The sequence below is a fragment of the Mobula birostris genome, chromosome 3, assembly GCF_030028105.1.
Source record: "Mobula birostris isolate sMobBir1 chromosome 3, sMobBir1.hap1, whole genome shotgun sequence".
Lineage (NCBI taxonomy): Eukaryota > Metazoa > Chordata > Chondrichthyes > Myliobatiformes > Myliobatidae > Mobula > Mobula birostris.
Window position 1 is genome coordinate 205,366,819 of NC_092372.1, and position 24,341 is coordinate 205,391,159.

Consider the following 24,341-nt stretch of genomic DNA (forward strand, 5'->3'; position numbering starts at 1 on the left):
TAAAGAACACAACATGGTGTCAGAAGTCGGTTTGGAAGAATAATTCGTTTCACTAACACGGGAGAAGCAAAGATAACCAAAAAAAGAACATGAACTTTTTCGTTGTTTGCTAACAGCTTTAACAATGGAAGTTTTGCAACCCCCATCAACGCTTCAGCTGACCGGAAACATAGCTGAAAACTGGAAAAGATTTAAACAGCGTTTTGAAATTTATTTATCAGTGATCAGAGCAGAAAATAAAACAGAAAATACGAAAGCAGCGATCCTACTCCACGTAATAGAGGATGACGCAATTGAGGTACATAACCATTTTACTTTTGAAAATGGAGATAATTTGAATCTAAAAGCGATATTCGACAAATTTGACGCATTTTGAATACCAAAGTGTAATGCAACATATCAGCACTTTAAAACTTTTCATATGTCAGCAGAGACCTGGTCAAAAGATTGATCGATTTGTTACGGAGTTGAGAAACCACAGTAAAAGATGTGAGTTTGCAGAGCTTACAGACTATCTCATTAAAGGCAGAATTGTTTCCGACATTCTGGATAATGATTTGAGAGAAAGACTGTTAGAACAAGATTTGAATTTGGAAAAAGCTGTGGCACTCTGCAAAGCTTCTGGACCATGATGTCACAGGCTAAAGAGCTTTTTATTGAGAATGGCTGCATAGACACTGTAAAGCGCAAACATATCAGAAAAAAATAATGCAGCGACAACAGAACCGACAGAGAACAAAATGTCATCTGAAAGAAAAAAATACTTTGTGATCGCTCTAGGCGGGAGCACCGACCTAAAAAGTGTCCAGCGTATTGGAAAATGTGCAACAACTGTGGTAAGAGTAATTATTTTTCACACTGTTGCAGAGTAGAAAGGAAATAAAACATGTAAATGCAGTGCTTAAAAACGAACGGAGTTTTATATAGATGTGCTTTGTGAAAACAAAGTAAGAATGACTGGACTATGCCACTGCAAGTGAACTAAAACTATATTCTGTTTAAACTTGATACTGGAGCACAAGTAAATGTTCTTGCAGAATCTGTGTTTAATGCATTAAAGCCTAGACCAAAGTTACATCAGACAAATATAAAAGTGACTGGGTATTCAGATGCAGACATTCCAGTTAAAGGAGCATGTGTGGCAAAAGTATCACACAAAAATATGGTGCACAAGCTTTCATTTGTGGTGGTGCCAAAAAATGTACAGTCAATACTGGGTTTATCTGCCTGTGAGAGACTGAATTTGGTAAAAAGAGTCTTAGTCCTGGACAGTGATACAGAGTCAGAACAGTGGACAGAGGCCAAACTTGCTGGTACAGTACAATACGGATCTGAAGCTAGAGAGACAAGAATCAGGATCCAACTGAAGAAGAGAAAGCACAAGTGAAGGAATTGGAAGTTTTATTGAAATGAAGTCTCAGCATAAAAAAAAATTACACAGTTAATGAATGAATTGCAGTTTCTTCTCAAAGATCTTTAAGAAAGAGCCAACTGCAGAGTTTCAGTTAACTGATGCAGACCAGATGAAAAAAAGGAAATAACAACGAAACACAAGAACTGTGTGAACCACTTAGAAGGTCTACTCATGTTCGTAGACTGATGGAGATATATTAAATTATGCATTTGTTTTGATTAATGTTGCTAATTGTTTTTTTAAGGAAAGGAAGATGTGGTGATATCATGTGTAAGAACGTGATTGGACAGAATCGGGAGCATGCGCAGAAATGACAGAATGATCTAGAAACTGTATGTTAGAGATGTGCTTGCTGTTTGCTGTTGTAAATAAACATTCTAGTTTTAATTCTTCCAGAATATAGTTTGTTCTTAGTAACCCACAGTATGTGTAAAGAACACAACAAATGCTGACACTGCATTTGCCTTCCTTTCCACTGATTCAAACTGCAAGTTATTTTTTTAGGCATTCACAATATAACAAAGAAAAACAATAGAATAAATGAAAAACTACAAAGACTGACAAGCAACCAATGTGCAAAAAACAAACTCTGCAAATACAAATAATAAAGTAAATAAATACTGAAAACACGAGTTGCAGGATCCTTGAAATTGAGTCCATAGGTTGTGTTCAATGATCAGTTCAGTGTTGCGGTGAGTGAAGTTACACATGTTGGTTCAGGAGCCTGAAGGTTAAGGGGTAACATTTGTTCCTGAACCTGAAGATGTGGGACACAATGCTCCTGTACTTTTCTCAAGAAGATGCTTAACAGGTATGACAGCATCAATAGTATTTTGTTTCCACCTGAAAAGTCATGGATCGATACATACAAGTTGCAAACTGTTCACCAAAAGGCAGGAAAAAGGGCTAATAAGTGATTATAAAATTAATGAAACACTCACTTTTCTCAGTTGTATTTTACAAAGGTTTAATGGTACAAGATATCTGCACTTCTATAAAATCTTAATTCTAAACATACAATTAGTGGGAAATCCCCAAATGTCCTCCATTTCTGCACCAAGAGACATGGGAATGAATATAGGCCAATTATTAAAGTATTTTGGTCAATAAGTTGAATTTTGCTAATAACTGGAAAGTGTTCAATCAATACAACCACCTACTGACTGAATTTACTGCAATTCCAGTTGCTCAGAGCTCCTAAAATCACGAACAGATCTTCAAACACAGCAGGAAACAGTCGTTTTTCTGATGTTTTTTCGCTTTAAACAAAAAAAAATTATCCCTGGTGAGGGCTGTGTTACTTCTTTAAGTATGATTCTGTGGCACAAGTTCACACATTAACATCCAAAGATTTGTCTGATCACAGGTTAATAACGTGTCTAATGGGCACGGAAAACTTGAAATTTTAATTTTTGTACTTGATGTGAATTCAACACCACTCTCAAATCCCAATTCGATACAATGACTTGTGCCTCTTCTTTTGCAGTTCAATGAGACTGGCAGGAAAATTTCAGCACAACTTTGGCTGTATGGACAAAGTTCAAAGTTCCAAACAGTTCAAAGTAAATTTATCAAAGTACATATGTCACCATATATAAATGAGATTCACTTGCTTGCAAACATAATAAATATAAGAAACAGAATAAGAATTAATGAAAGACCACATCCAACAGGACTGACAACGACCAATGTGCAAAAACAAAAGGGGAGAAAAATAATAAATAAGCAATAAATGTTGAGAAAATGAGATGAAAAGTCAATGAAGCTGGGTCCATAGGTTATGGGAACAATTCAGTGATGGAGGCAAATGAAGTTGAGTGAAGTTATCCACTTTGGTTCAAGAGCCTGGTGTGGGTCCTGAGGCTACTGTAGCTTCTGCCTGACACAGCAACAAGAAGAAAGCACGGCCTGAATGGAGGGTGACCTTGATGACACGTGCTGCTTTCCTGCAACAACACTCAGTGTTGACATTTTCAATGGTGGGAAGGGCTTCATCTCTGATGGAGTGGGCCATATCCACTGGAATTTCCATACGAGTTTCTATACCAGGGCGTGATGCAACCAATATTGTCTCCACATCTATAAAGTTGTCAAAGTTTTAGGAAACGTGCTGAATCTTCAAATTTCTAAGAAAGTAGAGGTTTTCTTTGTAATGGCATTTACACGCTAGACCCAGGAGAGATCCTCTTTTAATGAATTTAAATTCGCTGAACCTCTCCACCTATGATCCCCCAATGAGGACCTCTGGGTCCCTCCTCCTGAAGTTAACGATTAGCTCCTTTATCTTGCTGACATTGAGTAGAGAGGTTGTTGTGTGGTACCACTCAGCCAAATTTTCAATCTCCCTCCAAATGCCAACTCATCACCACCTTTGATTCAGCCATCGACAGTTGTGTCATCAGCAAACTTAAATATGGCATTAGAGCTGTGCTTAGCCTCAGTCATAAGTATATACTGTAGTGAATAGAGCAATGGGCTAAATATACCGCCTTGTGGTGCAGATTCAGATACATCCCCAAACTTTGCCAAATAAGAAAGTCCCTTACTCTGTGCACTCACTTCGAACAGAATAAACATATCCATTCTGGTACAACTGCCAATAGCCACACAATGACAAACATCACCAATTACTGCTCAATCTCATTTGTCTCTGCAGAAGGAGATGGCTTTTCAGTAGTATACTGCAGATGTTAGCAATTGGAAATTTAAAAAAAAATCAGGAAGTGTTTTTGTTGCCATTAATGCTGTATGATCTAAATATGCCAGGCATTTTGATTTCAGGTTGCCATTCACGTTCAACTCCAATGACTAGACACCTAAGTGATACAATACATGCTGTCTTTTGAGGCTATTTAAAAATAGCAACACTAGGCTGATTAAGTGAAGGCAAAATTTACTTTATCACTGCAATGTACAATAAGCAATGCTATCATTTCAATGAGCTGTTTAAAAAATTATCACATGGTCATAAGTACACATATGCCATGATATAATTTCCCAAAAATATAGCTAAATCTGCCCATGTCCCAGTCACTATTAAATCGACTGACATCCAAATTAACCTAGTCATTATTCTTTGCAATAAATGGAAACAATGCAGTTGCAACTACTTCAACACCGAGCAAGCAATGAAACAGATGGAGATCGTAGAAGTCTTTGTTATACCAATGGGGAAAATAAAGTCTTTGAATGGCAATCATGCAGGCTAAAAAAAGTGATTAAATCAAGTTTATGGAAGAGAGAATAAGAGGAGACAGAACAGGTTGGCAATACCAATTCACCTACTAACCTTACCCGTTTGCTTGGTTAGTCACTCCTCCGCATTCCGTCCCTGGTCTAGTTTCCCCCAGTAGTTCACACACTGATCTCCCATTCAGCAGTTCTTGGGAGTTCAACATTTACTCATCCCAACAGTAAAACAAAAGGAAAAAAAATAAAATCGCTAGCTTGGCTAATCAAAACAATCCCTTCAGATAGCGTGCTCTACTGATTTATAACTCAAAAATAAGGATTCTAAATACATTCCAAATAGTTTCATTTATTTTCACTCACATTGTTACATCAGTTTGTAGACAGCAGAATGGCCCCAAAAGGCTCAAGGGACATTTTGGGGTGTCTTAAAATAATGCCTGGGTTAGTGAGAGCAGGCGCATTACACCTTACGCAGGCAACACCACAGGTGGGGAGACATTCTTTTATATTCAACTGAGCACGCAGGCACTGATCTACGGGTTTAACTAAGACATTTGTTGTGGAATAAAACTGTAGGATGTCAGAATCTGTTTAAGCATGTTTCAATTCTATTTTATTGAAAGCTAAAGACAAAGTGTGTTGTGGAGAAAGCCTCTGTATATTTGTAGATTTTTATACATATATTTGTTTTCATTTGTCTATTTGTAAATAATACTTTTTGGGCAGCTTTTGAACTTTTTTTCCACCTGGCACCAAACAAAACCCCTTGCAGCTTACCGTTCGTTTCCCCCCAACTGGTGAACACGCTTACCCACACGCGATAGGGAGGTGTGACAATAGGAGTACCCCTGATCTGCCAGGTCTAACATTATATATATTAATTATATATATATATATATATATATATATATATACATATATACATACATACATACGCACACACACAGAACCACAGGTTGAGCTGGGCAATGTCCAAAAGGTAGAAAAAGACAGTCTTTGGATAAGTTGCATGAATACCAGCATCCGCCTTAATATCAAGCTGAGTTCAGTCAGACCTATTGGTAGGCGATACCAACCTATGCATGACTACAATCAGGAGTCTAAATGGAAAGAGATACTGTATTGAACTCCAGCCTATAGTTTGTTAGTCCATCCGTTAAAACCCTATTAAAAGCCATTATATTTGTAGCTTTCCTATCAGGGAGTACTTGGTTTTGAGTAATTTCAATTAAGCCATAAAGGTATGACAAACGCATGATCACTGACACATTAAATAGCTTTGCTTAAGGATACTTGTATTCTATTGGCAACGCTTACCTTAATTATCTTTAGCAATCCTGCCACACTCAAGAATTAATCATTTTATTAAGAGATACAGCTCATGAAAACATAACATTGGCTTTTTAGGACAGACTTACCACAGGTGAATCCAATTCAAATTCCTTAAATTCAAATCAGGCTGGTGTTTTTGACAACATTCTTGTTTAAAATTCAGAACAGAATCAACAATAAATTCTGTATACTTCACCCCGAAATACCTTCAAAGTTATTTTTATTTAAACATAATTGATGCACAATTTCAGCTCAGTTCAACTTAGTTGAAATACATTCCCAACTTTTTTGTACCTTGGCAACTGTTTACAGTGGAAACTTTATTCCAGAGTGAACACAGAGGGTAATAAAATCTCTAGTGTAAAACCACTGTTGTCCTTAGGAACTGGGAGCCAGTGTTCCACTCCCTGCTGTGTTGTAAATCAGTACTTATTTAAGGGCCTCCTATTAATTATGCGCATGCAATCCAAGCTTCAACGCTGAATTAAATAAATCTTACTTTTGTTCCATGGTCTCTCATGGCAGTTAATCTTATCTGACTCGACTAGAATCATTACAACTTATCGTATGTATTCTCCCACTCTCGCTTGTCAACACTGATTTTTGACTAAGTAGATAGCCTTTTCCCTCCAGCTGACATTTCACGAGTTAAAAATCTCTTCTACACAGTAGCAGAAGCTGCAGTTTATCAGACTTTCTCCTCTGAAAGTCACACGTTGAAGAGAAGGATTTACCTTAGATGTGTCAGACCCCAGTGTCAAGGGCATAGGGGGAGAAAAACATAACCCACGACAGTGAAAAGAATAAATGACACAAAGAAACCAGAAAAATACATTCAGGATAAATTTCAAAGCATATTTTTAGCAAGACAATTTCTTCTAGTTTAAAAAAAAGCCAGAAAATCACATCAACCATGAACTAATTTTCCATTCTTCACATAGACGAAGAAAATGATAGAATGATAGATGCCGGAGTGGGAAGGGGTGGTGAAGAGCAGAAGCAGCCAATGTAGAAAGAGTACAGTTATTAAATCTCACAAGCTACAAGTGATACCCAGCATCCAGCACAGAGGAGGTCACTGACTGCAAACTCAACTTAATGGTCTCAAGTAAACAGGATGGGGTTGTCAAGTTATGCAGGCTAGAGACTGCCATAATGCAAATGTAGTGATTTTAACTAGGTCAGAAGGTTAGCCTGGACACTTCCCTTGAGGCAACTGCACTATTACAGAAAAAGCCAAGACAACACGGGGAAAAGACAGTCACCTGAAGTCAACATCAGGCACCCTAAATTAGAAGCACAGTATAATCTGTTGCTTGAAAGGCTGGCAAAGCACAACCAAAGCAGCTAAGTATATAAAATTTTTTTTAGCAAAATGTTAGCCCAATCCAAACCGACTATGTAGGACTGATTCTGAAATTGGACAGGTGCAGATGTCAAAATTATAAATTACTGTAAGCATAAACATTCAAAAAGCTATAAGGTAAGGAAAAGTGAGTGTCTGCAGAGCGGGAATGCGCAGAGAGAACTGGAGCCTTTTCTTTGACGACTTTATACACCAGTTTTTAAAAAATGAGATGGGCCTATCAGGATTTATCTGTATAGCGGGAGATTGCCTGGGTTATTAGTAACTAGGGTTAATTAGCAAGGGTCAATAAAAATTAAGTGGGGTTTGAACACAGGGGTCATTATGTCACTGGATGGTGTTAAGAGTAGTCAGGCTTTGACTCAAATGGCACAGGCCTGAACTTAAATTTAAGTTAGAGGTATAACAGGCATGGTAATTCAGGCAGTGGAATGCTCCACCTGTGAGTTGGGGGATTTCAGTGTGCCCAACGGTTTCCCTGGTGATGGCATCTGCAGGAAGTGCAGCCAACTTCAGCTCCTGACTAACAAGGTCAATGAATTGGAGCTGGAGCTGAATGTACTCAGGACTTCTTAGATGAGAGTTTTACTGATGTGGTCACACCCAGAGTGCAGGCTTCAGATGACAGGCAGGTAAGGGGAGTAAGCAGTCAGGACAGGGCTCCCTTGTAGCCATTCACTTCAGCCACAAGTATACCACTTTGGATACAGCTGGGGTGGCAGAGAAACAAGAATGACCTATCAGGGCACGGCAGTGGCTGCTAGGCCAGTGGCACTCCGTGGCTCAGCAAGGAAGGGTAGTCAAGCGGAGCGATAGTGATAGGAGACTCAATAGATAAAGAGGAAGGACAGCCAATCCTGTAGCTGTGAAAACGAAGCTAGGATGATGTGTTGCCTCACAGATACTAGGGTCCAGGACGTCTCAGAGCGGCTGCATAAGATTCTCAAGAGGGAAGGTGAGCAGCCGAAGATTGTAATGCACATTGGAACTAATGACATGGGTACAAAAGGGAAACAAAAAAGGTTTTGCACAGCAAGTATAGGGAGTTAGGGAAAAGGCTGAAGGACAGGACCAAGGTAGTAATCTTTGGATTATTCCCAGTGCCACATGCTAGTCAGGGTAGGAACAGGAAGGATGGTACAGATGAAATGATACTGAGGAAGTGATGTAGGGGTCAGGTATGACCTGTACAAGAAGGACAGGTTATTTCCAAACCCAAGGGGATCCTTGTGGGCAAGTTTGCTAGAGCTGTTAGGGAGGGTTTAAATTAAATTGGCAGGGGTTTGGAAACTACAGTGTTAGGGCTGAGCATGGAACAGTTAGTATACGAGTCAATGCATTGTGTAGTGCGACTGTGAGGAAGAACAGGCAGGTGATAGGAGAAAACTGCAGTCAGTGGGGTGAGAAGTGTAACGTGGGAGCAAAATCAAAAGCAGTGATAAATTCAGGACTGAAGGTGTTATACTTGAATGCATGCAGTATATGAAATAAGGCAGTGATCGTGTAGCACAGTTAGACTGTGGCAGGTATGACATTGTGGACATCAGAGTCATAGCTGGGAGCTTAACATTCAAGGATACACTTTGTTTCAAAAAAAAAGGACAGGCAAATAGGTAGAGGAGGTGGGGTGGTTCTGTTGGTATAAAATGAAATCAAATCTTTAGAAGGAGATGACATTGGATCAGAAGATGTAGAATCTTTATGGACAGAGTTAAGAAACCACAGGAGTAAAAAGACCCTGATGGGAGTTATATACAGTCACCTAACAGTAGCCAGGATGTGGGATACAAATTTCAATGGGAAATAGAAAAGACATATAATAGAGGGCAATGTTATTATAGTAATGGGGATTTCAATATGCAGGTAGATTGGGGAAAAAAAAATCAGCTTGGTGCTAGATCCCAAGAAAGGAAATTTATAGAATGCATACGAGATGGCTTTTTAGAGCAGCTTGTGGTTGAGCCCACTGGGGGAAAAGGCAATTCTGGAATAGGTGTTGTGTAATGAACTTGATGTGATTAAAGGTACCCAGAGAAGGCAATGATCTGAATATGATAGAATGATCCCTGCAATTTGAGAGGGAGGAAATAAAGTCGGATGTAACAGTATTACAGTGGAGTAAAGGAAATTACAGACACATAACAGAGGAGCTGTCCAACATTGACTGGAATGGTAAAAGACGCGAGTCGATATTAGATCATTGGAAAGTGACGCTGGAGAGGTAGTAATGAGAGACAAAGAAATGGCAGACAAACATTTCATGTCAGTCTTCATTGTAGAAGACACTAGTAGTATACCAGAAATGTGAGTGTCAGGGGGCAGAAGTGAGTGTAGTTGCTGATGCTAAGGAGAAGGTGTTTAGCAAACTGAAAAGTCTGAAAGTAGACGTCACCTGGACCAGATGGGCCACACCCCAGGGTTCTGGAAATGATAGCTGAAGAGATTGTGAAGGCACTAATGATCTTTCAAGAATCATTAGATTCTGGAATGGCTCTGGAAAACTGGAAAACTGCAAATGTCACTCCACTCTTCAAGGGAGGGAGGCAGAACAAAGGAAATTGTAGGCCAGTTAGCTTTATTTCAGTGGTTGGGAAGATGCTGTGAGTCTAATTACCGATGAAGTTTCAGGGTGTTTGGAAGCTCATGATAAAGTAGGCCAAATGCAGCAAATCTTGCCTGACAAATCTGTTGGAATTCTTTGAGGAATTAACAGGCAGGATAGGCAAAGGAGAGTTCATGGATGTTGTGTACTTGTATTTCCAGGAAGCCTTTGACAAGATGCTACACATGAGGCTGCTTCAGAGCTTGTGACATTACTAGAAAGCTACTAGCATAGACAGAAGATTGGCTCACTGGCAGGAGGCAAAGAGCAAGAAGAAAGGGTCAGCTCTGGTGACAAGTGTCGTTCCACAGCGGTCAGTATTGGGATCGCTTCTTGTCACATTATATGTCAATGATTTGGACAATGGAATTAGTGGCTTCCTGGCCAGGTCTACAGACAGTAGAAAGATAGGCAGAGAGGCAGGTATTGTTGAGGGAGCAGGGAGTCTGCAGATGGACTTGGACAAATTAGGAGAATGGGCAACGTGGCAGATGGAATATAATTAAGGAAATGTATGGCGATACACTTTGATAGAAGGAATAAAGGTGTAGACTCTCAATGGGGAGAAAATTCAAAAAATCTGAGATGCAAAGGGACTTGGATTCCCTAAAGGTTAACTTGCAGGTTAAGCCAGTGGCAAGGAATGCAAATGCAAAGTCATCAATAATCTTGAGCGGACTAGAATACAAGATCAGGATGTGATGCTGAGACTTTAAAAGGCACTGGTCAGACTGTACTTGGGAGTATTGTGAGCAGTTTTAGGCCCCTTATCAAAGAAAAGATGTGCTAGCATTGGAGAAGGTCCAGAGAAGATTCACAAGAATTAATCCAGGAATGAAAGGATTTGATGGCTCTGGGCCTGTACCCACTGGCATTCAAAAGAATGGGGGGGGGGGCAGGTGGGGAAGAAAAAGGAAGAGTTCATTGAATCCTATTGAATATTTAAAGATTTAGATGGGGTGGATGTTTCTTCTAGTGGATAAGTAGAGCATAGCCTCAAAATAGAGGGGCATCCATTCAGAACAGAGATGAGAAGGAATTACTTCAGCCAGAGGTGATGCATCTGTGGAATTCATTATTACTACAGCTGTGGAGGTCAAGTCACTGAGTATATTTAAAGCAAAGTTTGACAGATTCTTGATTAGTCACTGTCAGAGGTTACAGGGAGAAGACAAGAGAATGGGGTTGAGAGAGATAACATTAGCTATGATTGAATAGTAGACCACACTCGATGGGCCAAGTGGCCTAATTCTGCTCCTATGTCTTATGGTCTAGCCAGTAAAAAAATACACAAGTAAACAGTAGAATATGGCTCATAGCCCAGCGATGAATACCCTCTTAAAAATTAAATCTGAAATAGAGGTGAACGGGAAACTCCACAGAACCGGACCACACAGTTTATAAAATTTGACAAACAAATTTGTGATGTAATATTGGCAATCAGAAAGCCATCGTAATTCTAGTAGCAATGCTTACAACGACGCTAAAGATGCAGTTTCTCCAGGTAAAAATCAAGCTATTAATTGATACCAACTAAATAAAGATTCACTATTGCAAGAGCAAGTCAAGTTCTCCAGGCTCAAGTATAATATGTAATTACACAGTGTATGCTCAAATAAGAATGAAATTTTATACAGTCATACAGCATGGAAGCAAGCTCTTCAGTCTAACTTCTATTCCATTCCTATCTAAGTGATTCTTAAATATTTTATTATACACCCCCCTCGATTAACATTTCTGACAGTATTCCCACTGTGGAAAAAAAATGGCCATCAGATCGCCTTTAAATCTTTACCCTCTCACCTTAAACCTGTCCTACTCCCAACCCTTGGAACCATATAACTCAATCTGTATCCCTCAATTTTCTAAATCTTCACAAATTCACCCTTCAGTCTCCTGCGTTGAAGTGAATACAATCCCAGCTTAACCAGTTTCCTCTTATAATTAAATCCTTCAATTCCAGGTAACATTCTGCTGAATCTCTTCTGCATTCTACTGGTACATCGTTCCAGAAGTACAGAGGCCACTGTACACCATACTTAAAAACAGACACACAAGAGACTCCAGATAGTGGAAATCTGGATCAGCATACAAAATACTGGAAGAACTCTGTGGGTCAGGCTATTGAGGAAATTGAGCAGTTGGGCTGAGACCCTTCATCAGAACAAAACTTCAGCTACTCATTTTCCTTCATAGATGTGGTATGAACTAGAGTGGCTAAAGAGTACTACAGCATAGAAACAGGCTCTCTGACTTAAGATGTAGCCTGGCCCACTGAATTCCTCCAGCAGGTGTGGAACAATACTTCAAATGCAATATAACCAGTTTTAGACTCTTGCTTTTTGCACAGAAGAAACACCAGTTGGTTAACAAACAGAATTATAAAATGACAAATGAAATATGAACTACTGGATTTAATAATGAAAAGTTTTGTCAATGTACAAGCATTAGGGCCAAAATTGACCCAGGTTTGCAAACACAAAAGGCAGAGGAGCACTCAATGGAACATACAAGTTGATAGTAAATCTTCGGTAACAGAAGTAGGCAATGAAGAATGCTGCTTTCAGAGTATGAGAAGGCATAGTAGTGATAAGAACCAAGACCTGTATTCTTATTAGTATTGGTATATTATTGTCACATGTACCAAGATACAGTGAAAGGCTTGTATGTCCCATCCAGATAAATTCCATTCACAAGTCATTTGAGGTAACAGAAAAGGAAAACAATGCAGAATTATAATATTATAGTTTCTGAGGAAGTGTAATGCAGGTAGACAAGTGCAAGAACCACAATGAAGAAGACAGGAAGATCTGGAGTTCATCTTTTAGAAAAATCAAGGGTTATTCAGAGTCTGATAGCAGCAGGACAGCAGCTGTCCGAGTCTGATGGTACATGCTCTAAAGCTTCTACATCTACTGCCCAACAGAGGAGGGGAGGAGAGAATGACCTAGGTGGGAAGGATCCCTAATTACATTGGATGCCTTCAGAAGCAGTGAGAGATGTAGATGGATTAATGGATGGGAGACTGGTTTTCATTCAATGGATGGGAGTCTCGGCTGTGTTTACAACACTGCAAATTCTTGCAGTCTTGGGCACAGGTGTCATGCTATGCCAAGCCCAGCCCAACTATGATGCATTCAAATAGGATTCTTCCTACAGGACATCTGGTAAAATTAGTAGGAATCATCAGGGACATTTCAAATTTCCTTAGCCTTCTGAAGTGGAGGTGCTGATGTGCTTTGATTCAACTTTTTAAATCTTTACCAACAGCATTCCATTCCAATGGCAGTCCAGCTGGCACAAAAATGAAAAGATAGCAAAGCAGTGCCTTGTGAAATACTTAATAGATGGTTCATGAAAGGAAAAAAGAAACACCATAACCAAAAGAGATCAGGAGAAGCATTGCTATTCACATCTGTTTCCAGTTGGCACATACGGTACTCAGTTATTTCTGTTTCACATTTGGACTTTTAACTTAGCATGTTCAATTACATTAAAGTACTATATAAATGCTGAGATCATAACCTACTGAGCTTGAATGAATCACAAGAAAGGAAAAGGTAGCTACGGAAGAGGTGAGGTTACTAATTGGAAGGGAGAGGCTCATTCAAGATAGACTTTAAAAGACTCGCCCATTCTTTTTGAAAGAATTCAACTATATATACCAATTAGCTTATCCTTAGATCTATTCTTAATTTCAGCTGCCTACCTTTGAAAGTGCATTCAAATTGAAACTCCATTTCTAGGAGTAGCAGTAAACTTACAAAAAAAAAATTCGGTGTTTAAACACTAATGATAGTCCCAAAGTCCACAACTTGCACTACTGATGGAAATACTGAAAATACATGGCCACTTACTTCCCTGCTATACACCCAGTTGGATCACTCACCTACAATTAATCAGCCCTATCTACTTACACATGGTTAATTTTTAAAAATAAATTTGATATTCCTGTTGTGCAAATGGCAGTAGTTTTAAGGTTCCTACTCAATATCCTCACCTCTAGCCATTAGCTTAAAATTACATCCAGATACTGATAAAATGTTTCCACAAGAAAATATTCCAAATGCACTCAAATGGGTCAAACCAGAAGTCTGATATTTCCAGGCAATATGCACACATTTGACCTCAAGCACACTTCACTACTAGATCAGACACTAGGTTCAACATAGCAGACATTGATTGCAAAATGCCAAAGGAAAAAAAACTGTTTCTTACTCTGATGCCCAGATTAACTGCATAATTTGCAACAACAAACTCATGGGATATTTTGACAAAATCTTGAAACATTGCCAAACTTGGAATAGTCCAAGCAAGGGCTTCAAAATTCAAAATAAAGTAATTAAAGCAACAATGCTTGCTTACTACCATGGGTACCATCTCAATCTTTGAATGCTGGTATGTTACACTAATCGCTCAAAGAGAATTATTAGTCAGAGAGACCTATAGCACAAAAACAGGCCTTTTGGCCCATCTAGTCTATGCTGCACTATTATGCCTACTCCCATCAACAATCGCTTTGATATATATTTACATATACATAGACCTGTGAAGTTAAGTGGCACTAGCTTGTTTAAAAAAAAGTCTGGCTTGTGATTGTACTGTGAATAAAAACTAATGTGTTTTGATCTTGGTAATGGTGTGATTCTCTGACAATGTATAGCTGGGGCAAAGAGCAAAATGATTTTTTGGCTTTGTTTCTTTTAGTAAGATCTATATAATTCTTCAATAAAAATATGCTGCACCGTGAGGGACAACATACCAGAAACATTATACTCAAAACAATTTGAGACACGACATAAGCACAACAGGGAACAGGAGACTTTGAGATTATTCTTACTTTCTTTTCCCTCTGGGTTTTATGTCTAGGCCTGTTGCAAACTAATTGATAAAAGACCAATCGCTGTTTAGTCAAGTTATTATTTTCATGTATTGTTACTACAAGGGTGATAATAATGTGAATGAGCTTGTCTTTCCATCCCCCATCAAGTACCTCTGACCTCCTATCCATTTTGAGTGAAACTCCAAGCTTCTTCCCTCTGCCATGTGATTCTTAAATGGCTATCGAACCCATGGACACTACCTCACTTTATAATACTTCTGTTTTTGTACGTTTTTAATTTAACTATTTAACATACATACTGCAATTGATTTACTTATTGCTTTTCCTCTAGATTTAGCAGTACAATGCAATACATAAGTTAACAAATTTCACGACGTATGCCAGTGATATTAAATCCGATTCTTAAAAATATGTACTTCTCACTACTGAAGTAACAGCAAATCTCTAAAAGGAATTGGATTATATACCTGAAACAGACAAAACATGAAGCTACAGCAAAAGCACTGGAGGTTGAATGGATAGGCACTTGCAAGAGAAGGCATAGGTGTAATGTAGAAAATATCTTTCCTCCATCTAATGACTAAATATGACCAAGCTCAAGACAAACACAATCCATTATACCAGACCAGTAGTTCCCAACATTTTGAATGTTGATGTAATCAACAAGGCAACAACTTGCTCGCACTCTCTAAATTCACTCCTACACTCATGATTTTTGCTTTTATGCACACTTTAGCAAATTTTTGATTATTTTTCCAAGTTCATTGAGCCACTGTGATTTTTGTTGTTTCTATCCAAATCAAAGAAGTCACACACCCCAGACTGGGAAATACTATGTTAAACTTTTGAGTAGAGAGAGAGAGAGAGAGAGAGAGATGCCTCACACCAAAGGATTATACAAACATGTCAGCATTGATATTTTTACTAAATTCTAGTGAGAAAATGCCACATGACTATACAGCCCATGATGGTAGTTTCAATTGGTGAAACAAACTTTGATAAACTGCAAATATATAATATACATGAAATTCTACCAGCAAGGAACCACCTGAGTGGATGACATTGTACCTGGCTAATACAGAATCTAAATTCCAACAACAAAGTATTTCACTGCATTGTAATCATATGAACACTGATGTCAAGCCACAAAAAGGAGACAGGTTAAATAATTAGAAGCTGGTCAGTGGCTCAGCCAAGCCATGAACTGAAAAAAAAAGGACTGACAGGTCGAGTACAAAAACTTAAGATTTTAAAGCCCTAGAGATCTGAAAATATAGCTGTCACTAGTAGGGTGAAGCAACATAATTGAAGGAATAGAGTTGGAGATACAGGATTTCTGAAAGCCTGCAGAGTTGAAAAGTGTAATAATGCAAAGATTCAAAATCCTGAAGGGCATTAAACTCAAGTACAAGAAATTGGTGAACAGCAAAACAACACAGGATGAGGTAAATTGAAATACTGTTAGGCCATGGGCCAGTTTTAGGTGACAAATGAGATGCTCAACTTAAAATTGTCACTTCAACAAGATAACAAAGGCACAGATAAAGAGGCCAAGACAGGAACAGAACATAAAGTAGAAACATACTGTGGTTTGGGAAGCTCAACAGGCACAAAGAGTCTTGTTTAGCAAAGGAGTAATCAGGGAAGCAGATGGAATCAACAAGAAGAAAAATAGTTTGTGGCAATTGAATCATCCTAGATCTCTCCGATGTTTAGGTGAATTGCAACTCATCTACACTGACAGCTTGACAATGCAGAGCTGGCAGGGAGGAGGAAGAAGGTGTCAAGAGATTGCTCACTCCAATCTAATTACAATGAACTGTGAAGGAGATCAAGAGTTGGGTGTCATCTACACATACCCTTTACTAACAGTTTTTGAAAAAGTGATATAATATGCAGACTATCAAAGAGGGTCAATGACAGACACAAGAGCAGACAAACTGTGCAAGCCCGAAGTAATTTAAGGTACAGGAAACTAAAATAAGCATGATAGGATAACTATTAGCAACAAGTAAAACAGTAGCCAAAGCTTCAAAGCTAAAGTAGGCATGACATTGTTCACTTAATTTATGGGACTACTACACGCAGCAGGAACTGAAGGGTGTATTTCAATCCTAGAATACATGCCTGACAGCATTAAATGCCGTTGTAAATGCAGCACACGTAAAAGTTTTTCCAAACACACATTAAAGATTTACCCGACCCTCCGGGGGGGGGGGGGGAATCCAGATGCTCACTGAACTTAAAGCAGTAGTGTGCCTATATGTGAAAACACCTTGATCTCCATTCTGTCTTCCAAAATGCGAAGATAATTTATTGGTTGACACCCCTCGAAAAAGTAGCAGAACTCGTGCGACCAACATTATAAATTGTAATCTCTGTGCCCACCTCCCCCGCTTGCACAGGCTGGCTGAAGCTATCGATTTTGGGCTTCAAACTCTATCATCAGGGTACAGTGGATTGCTCGTCCGATGCCCCGCTCTACTCCCTGCCCCTGTTCACTCTGACTCTCCCCTACTCCTCCAGAAGCGGCCAGCGGACGGCGACAACCGCCCTCCCCATGATCAATTTCCCGTCAACTTAAGACTCCTCGCTGAGAGTCTGGGAGGAGTGGAAATGATGCAAAAAGAAAAATCCACCGCAGTAAAGTGAAATAAATAAGACAAAGAGGGAGGAAGGCCTAGTCACCGACAACTGGGCTGGGTGCTTCCCTCTGATGGCCCCCACCCCTACCCCGGCTCGACGGTGACCCAAGAGGCGAGGCTCCAAGCTACTGGGCTCAGCCGCCATGTTCGCCGCACCGAGCGAGCGACCCGGGCCCCCCGCTCCACCCGCCGCACTCACCTTCGCCACTCCTGCTCCGGCCGCGATCCGCCACCCATCCACCGGCGACGCCAGGCTGTGGGATCCGACAAGCTTCCTATTGCAGGGAAGGGGGCTGCAGGAGTCAATCCGCGGCTCCTTGCTCCGTTCCGCCTTCGCCGACTCTCCCTCGGGCTCGGCCTACCTTCCACATAAACACCGAAGGCACGGCTCAGCGGCAACCGGCGCCCTCCGCAGGCCACGTCCCCGCTCAGCAACCTCCCTGCCTACCAACCGATCCTCCTCCAATCCGACATCCCTCCAATCCGATGGCGCAACTCCGAACCTCTCCTCCAATCCGCTCCCTCCTCCGCTTTATTCCTTCCTCTAATTCGATGTCCCCTCTAATCCAAACATTCCTCCAAATCCAATCCTTCCCTCCAATCCAGGGCACTCCGCCAATCATATCACTCTAATCTGATCCCTCCTCCAATCGATAGAATGTCCAATCTGATCACTCTAACCCGATCCCTCTTCTAATCTAAGTAACTCTTCCTCCAATCGAAACCTTCCTCCTACCCAATCACTCCAGTTCGAAATTCCTAAATCTACTCCTGACTTTGATCCCTTCTTCAATTCGGAATTGGTCTAATTCGATCACTCCTATTCAATACATTTGGGTTTGTAATGTGCTGTGCTTCAGCAACAAACAAACTACTAGATCATGGGTACTAGCCTCTGTAGTATCCAAACAATAGAAAATCCGCGGATGCTGGAAATCCGAGCAACACTCACAAAGTGCTGGAGGAACTCAGTAGGCCATGCAGCATCTATGGGAAAAAGGTACAGTCGACGTTTCGGGCTGAAACCCTTCCGAAGGACTGGAGAGAAAAAGCGGAGGAGTAGATTTAAAAGGTGGGGGGAGGGGAGAGAGAACCACCAGGTGATAGGTGAAACATGGAGGGGGGTGGTTGAAGTAAAGAGCTTTATACTTTATTCTTTATTGTCGCCAAACAATTGATACTAGAATGTACAATCATCACAGCAATATTTGATTCTGCGCTTCCTGCTCCCTGGATTACAAATCGATAGTAAATATTAAAAATTTAAATTATAAATCATAAATAGAAAATAGAGAAATGGAAAGTAAGCTTTCCAAAAAAAACCGAGCGGCAGGTCCGGATATTTGGAGGGTACGGCCCAGATCCGGGTCAGGATCTGTTCAGCAGTCTTATCACAGTTGGAAAGAAGCTGTTCCCAAATCTCACCATGCGAGTCTTCAAGCTCCTGAGCCTTCTCCTGGAGGGAAGAGGGACGAAAAGTGTGTTGGCCGGGTGGGTCATGGCCTTGATTATCCTGGCAGCACTGCTCCGACAGCCTGCGGTGTAAAGTGAGCCCAAGGTGTGGGAAGTTGATTGGAGAGGTGAGGTGAGAGAGGGAAAAGGGCATGGGAAATGGAAAAGAGGGGGGTTGGGGGTCATTACCAGAAGTTTAAGAAATCGATGTTCATGCCATCAGGTTAGCGAGTACCCAGATATAAGGTGTTGTTCCTTCAAATCAAGTGTGGCCTCATCATGACAGTGGAGGAGGCCATAGATGGACATATTAAAAGATCCAAGACATCTTCAAGGAGCATGGCCTCGGAAAGGCAGCATTGATTATTAAGGACCCCCACCCAGGACATACCCTCTTCTCATTGCTACCATCAGGAATTGAATTGAATTGACTTTATTTCTTATATCCTTCACATACATGAGAAGTAAAAATCTTTATGTTACATCTCCATCTAAATGTGCAATGTGCGATCATAGTAATTTATAAAAAATAGAACAGTCGGTGTAATATAGAGCACACTCAAATCAGCATGAGTTCATCAGCCTGATGGCCTGGTGGAAGAAACTGTCCCAGAGCCTGTTGATCCTGGCTTTTATGCTGCAGTACCGCTTCCCAGATGGTCGCAGCTAGAATAGAATAGATTGGAGTTGGGATGACTTGGGTCCCCAATGATCCTACGGGCCCTTTTCACACACCTGTCCTTGTAAATGTCCTGAATAGTGGGAAGTTCACAACTACAGATGCGCTGGGCTGTCTGCACCACTCTGTGCAGAGTCCTGTGATTAATGGAGATACAGTTCCCATACCAGGCAGTGATGCAGCCAGTCAGGATGCTCTCAATTGTGCCCCTGTAGAAAGTTATTTGGATTTGGGGCCCATACCAAACTTCCTCAACTGTCTGAGGTGGAAGAGACACTGTTGTGCCTTTTTCACCACACAGCTGGTGTGTACAGACTACGTGAGGTGCTTGATGATGTGGATACCAAGGAACTTGAAGTTCTTTACCCTCTCAACCCCAGATCCATTGATGTCAACAGGGGTTAGCCCATCTCCATTCCTCCTGTAATCCACAACCAGCTCCTTTGTTTTTCTGACATTGGGGGAGAGGTGGTTTTCTTAACGTCACTGTGTCAGAGAGATGATTTCTTCCCTGTAGGCCACCTGGTTATTGTTTGAGATAAGGCCAATCAATGTAGTGTCGTTGGCAAATTTAATTAGCAGATTGGAGCTGTGGGTGGTGACACAGTCATGGGTATACAGGGAGTAAAGGAGGAGACTCTACGCAGTCCTGAGGGGCTCCTGTATTGAGAGTCGGAGAGGTGGAGGTGAGGGAGCCTACTCTTACAACTTGCTGCCAATCTGACAGGAAATCCAGGATCCAGCTGCACAAGGCAGGGTCAAGGCCGAGGTCTCTGAGCTTCCTGTCAAGCCTGGATGGAACTATGGTGTTGAATGCTGGACTATAGTCCAAGAACAGCATTCTTACAAAAACATCCTTTTTCTCCAGATGTGTAAGGACGGTATGTAGAGCTGTGGCTATTGCATCATCTATCGATGGGTTGTGTTGGTAGGTGAATGGTAGGGGGTCCATTTTGGGTGGTAGCAAGCTGCAGATGTAATCCTTGACCAGCCTCTCAAAGCATTTGAAACATAGAAACATAGAAAACCTACAGCACAATACAGGCCCTTCAGCCCACAAAGCTGTGCCGAACATATCCTTACCTGAGAAATTACCTAGGGTTACCCATAGCCCTCTATTTTTCTAAGCTCCATGTACCTATCCAGAAGTCTCTTAAAAGACCCTATCATTTCTGCCTCCACCACTGCCGTCGGCACCCCATTCCACACTCTCACCACTCCCTGCGTAAAAAAACTTACCCCTGACAGCTCCTCTGTACCTACTTCCCAGCACCTTAAAACTGTGCCCTCTCGTGCTAGCCATTTCAGCCCTGGGGAAAAAAGCCTCTGACTATCCACACAATCAATGCCTCTCATCGTCTTAAACACCTCAACAGGTCACCTCTCATCCTCCGTCGCTCCAAGGAGAAAAGGCCAAGTTCGCTCAACCTATTCTCATGAAGCATGCTCCCCAATCCAGGCAACGTCCTTGTAAATCTCCTCTGTAACCTTTCTATAGTTTCCACATCCTTCCCATAGTGAGGCAACCAGAACTGATCACAGTACTCCAAGTGGGGTCTGACCAGGGTCCTATATAGCTGCAACATTACCTCTCGGCTCTTAAACTCAATCCCACGATTGATGAAGGCCAATGCACCGTATGCCTTCTTAACCACAGAGTCAACCTGTGCAGCAGCTTTGAGTATCCTATGGACTTGGATCCCAAGATCCCTCTGATCCTCCACACTGCCAAGAGTCTTACCATTAATACTATATTCTGCCATCATATTTGACCTACCAAAATGAACCACCTCACACTTATCTGGGTTGAACTCCATCTGCCACTTCTCAGCCCAGTTTTGCAACCTATCAATGTCCCGCTGTAACCTCTGACAGCTCTCCACACTATCCACAACACCCCCAACCTTTGACTCATCAGCAAATTTACTATCTCATCCCTCCACTTCTTCATCCAGGTCATTTATAAAAATCATGAAGAGTAGTGGTCCCAGAACAGATCCCTGAGGCACACCACTGGTCACTGACCTCCATGCAGAATATGACCTGTCCACAACCATTCTTTGCCTTCTGTGGGCAAGTCAGTTCTGGATCCACAAAGCAATGTCCCCTTGGATCCCATGCCTCCTTACTTTCTCAATAAGCCTTGCTTATTATTGATGTGAGTGCCAGTCGTTCAGGCATGTTACCTTGGTCTTTTTTGGTATAGGGACAATGGTGGATAATTTGAAGCAGGAGGACACTCTACACTGGGAGAGGGAGAGATTAAAAATACCAGTAAACACACCTGCCAGTTGTGCTGCGCACATCCTGAGTACTCGCCCTGGGTTGCTGTCCGGTCCCGCAGCCTTGCGACTGTCCACTCGTTGGAAACATCTGCGTACCTCAGCCTCAGAGGTGACCAGGTTGCAGGTTGAAGGAGGTACAGAAGCCTGAAAGCACACACTCAGCGAATCAGGAACAATTTCTTCCCCTCTGCGGTCTGATTTCTAAATGGACAATGAACCCATGAACTTTTTTTATATATTAGTTCTGTTTTTGAACTATTTTTAATCTATTCAATATACATACTGTAATTGATTTACTTGGTTATTTATTCATTTGTATTTCTTTCTATATTACCATGTATTGTACTGCTGCTGCTAAGTTAACAAATTTCATGACATATGCCAGTGATATTAAACCTGATTCTGATTCTGAACTGGCTTGCTCATAGTAGACAGAGGGTAGTGGTTGAAAGGTCCTATTCTAGCTAGAGGCCTTTGATTAGTGGTATTCTGCAGGGATCTGGAACTGGGACCTCTGCTATTCGTGGTGTATATAAATGACCTGGATTAAAATGTAGATGAGTGGGTTTGTAAGATTGCAATGATGAGAAGATTGGTGTTGTAGTGGATAATGTAGATTACAAAGAATTGGCAAATAATACAGCATTTGCAGATATAGGCAGAGAAATGACAGATGGCATTTAGCACAGCCAAATATGAAGTGTTAAACCTTGGTAGGTCAAATGTTTAGAGTTTTTCGAAGAAATTACCAGGAAAGTTGATGAAGGCAAGGCAAAGGATGTTGTCTACTTTTTGGTGTTGCTCAGGGAAGCTGTCTTGGTCACCTATTGCTCTCCTTATACATGTTTCCCTTAGGAGACATCTTTTAGAGAGTATAAACTTGATTTCCAAGGTTATGCAGATGACACACAATTGTATATCTTGTTAGGCCTTGATGATGATAACACCCCATCTTCTCTGACTTCTGGGATAGCTACAATAAACAAATTGGGTGAGCAATAATTTCCTAACAGTAAATGAAGATAAAAGTGAAATCCTTTCGGTTGATTCTAAAACCAAAAGAGATACATAGAAAAACTCCTTGATAAAATTGCGAACATGTCTCCCCTTTGTAAAATCAGAAGGAACAAACCTGGATGTTATCCTCAATTCAGATTTTAATTTTAAATCCCACATAGATAAAAGAGTACTAAAGGTATGTTCATTTCTGTCAAATAATGATGCTAAAAAATGAATTCACGCTTTTATAATGAATAGACTAGATTACTGCAATGGACTTTTTACCGGCCCTGCAAAGCAATCTATTGACAAACTTTAACTCACTTAGAACACTGCTGCTAGACTTTTAACCAAAACCAGGATGAGGGAACATATCACCCCTGTCCTAGCTACTCTGTATTGTCTTGCATATCTTTCAGAATTGATTTTAAAGTTCTCTTGCTTGTTTGTAAAGCTCTTAGTGATCTGGAATCAGAGTACATCAAGGAATCACTGTCATTTTATAACCCTGCTGGAGCGCTCAGGTCTTCTTCCACCAGTCTGTAAAATTTAAACAATCTCCCTCAAAAGATAATTGACGGTCAGCTTTTTGAACTACACTCCTAAACTGTGGAATTCAATGCCTAAAACTGTAAGGGATGCGGACTCAATTGACACTTTTAAACGCCAGCTCAAAACCTATTTATTTCACCTATCCTTTAACATCTTTTTGCCTTTTATTTCCATATTTAGTTTTATTTTTTATATTTTATTTTCATGTTTCTAGTTTTATCCCATTGTAAAGCACTTTGAACTACATTGCCTGTATGAAAAGTGTTCTATAAATAAAATTACTACATTATTATACATTTAATTGGCTTAGTACAACATTGCGGGCCGAAGGGCCTTTTCCTGTGCTATACTGTTCTATGTTCTATGTTGTAATTCTATTTGTCTCCTATACCTTCCCTGTTTTCCAATCCTCAATTCTAATCAAATCTCTACAATACAAGCTTACTTGTATTTCTCAGAAGGAGGCTACTTGTTTCATTATTTCCTTGCTGGTTCCAAGGGAGAAATTCCATCAACCCTGTTCCCACCTTTCTTACTTCTCTATATCAATCTGCAGTTTAATTTCTTAAACACATCCATTAACTGCCTTGGCATTCTTATTGCTGTTGCTAGGGTGTATATCAAATTATTTTATGGGCAATTGGATATTCAGAATCTTTGTGTTGTAAGTGTGGAGGGAATAACGAATGTTGAGCATTGTTGATCTTTTAATGTGCAATGATATTTCAATAATAAATTTCAAAAGGAAATTAAATAAATATTTGCTGGAAGAGGAGGTGGGGAGATTGAATGGGGTGGGGAAAAGTAAGTGAAGGAACTGAAGGCTGCAGGAGAAGATGGGGAAACAAATTGGAGGAGGGATAGGGACTGGACACTGGCAAGTGGTTGGAAAAGGGGTTGAGGATGGGAGCAAATAAAAATAATGATATGATTCCATAATAATAGGGACAAATGTAAAATGCTGAAAAAACAAAAATAAG

At 40.6% G+C, this 24,341-nt stretch overlaps 1 protein-coding gene across 3 annotated transcripts in view; it reads right to left on the reverse strand.

Moving 5' to 3' along the window:
• zmynd11 (zinc finger, MYND-type containing 11) overlaps positions 1-17,887 on the reverse strand; it is a 150,119-nt gene extending 132,232 nt beyond the window's left edge. For 2 of the 3 annotated variants that reach the window (XM_072254016.1, XM_072254014.1), the window contains exon 1: positions 17,594-17,884. In XM_072254016.1, coding sequence (XP_072110117.1) covers positions 17,594-17,631 — 38 coding nt within the window. In that variant the 5' untranslated portion in view covers positions 17,632-17,884. Of the gene's footprint in view, positions 1-17,593 lie in introns of all 3 variants that reach the window. The other variant, XM_072254015.1, reaches the window with a different exon arrangement.
• Positions 17,888-24,341: the final 6,454 nt, after the last annotated feature.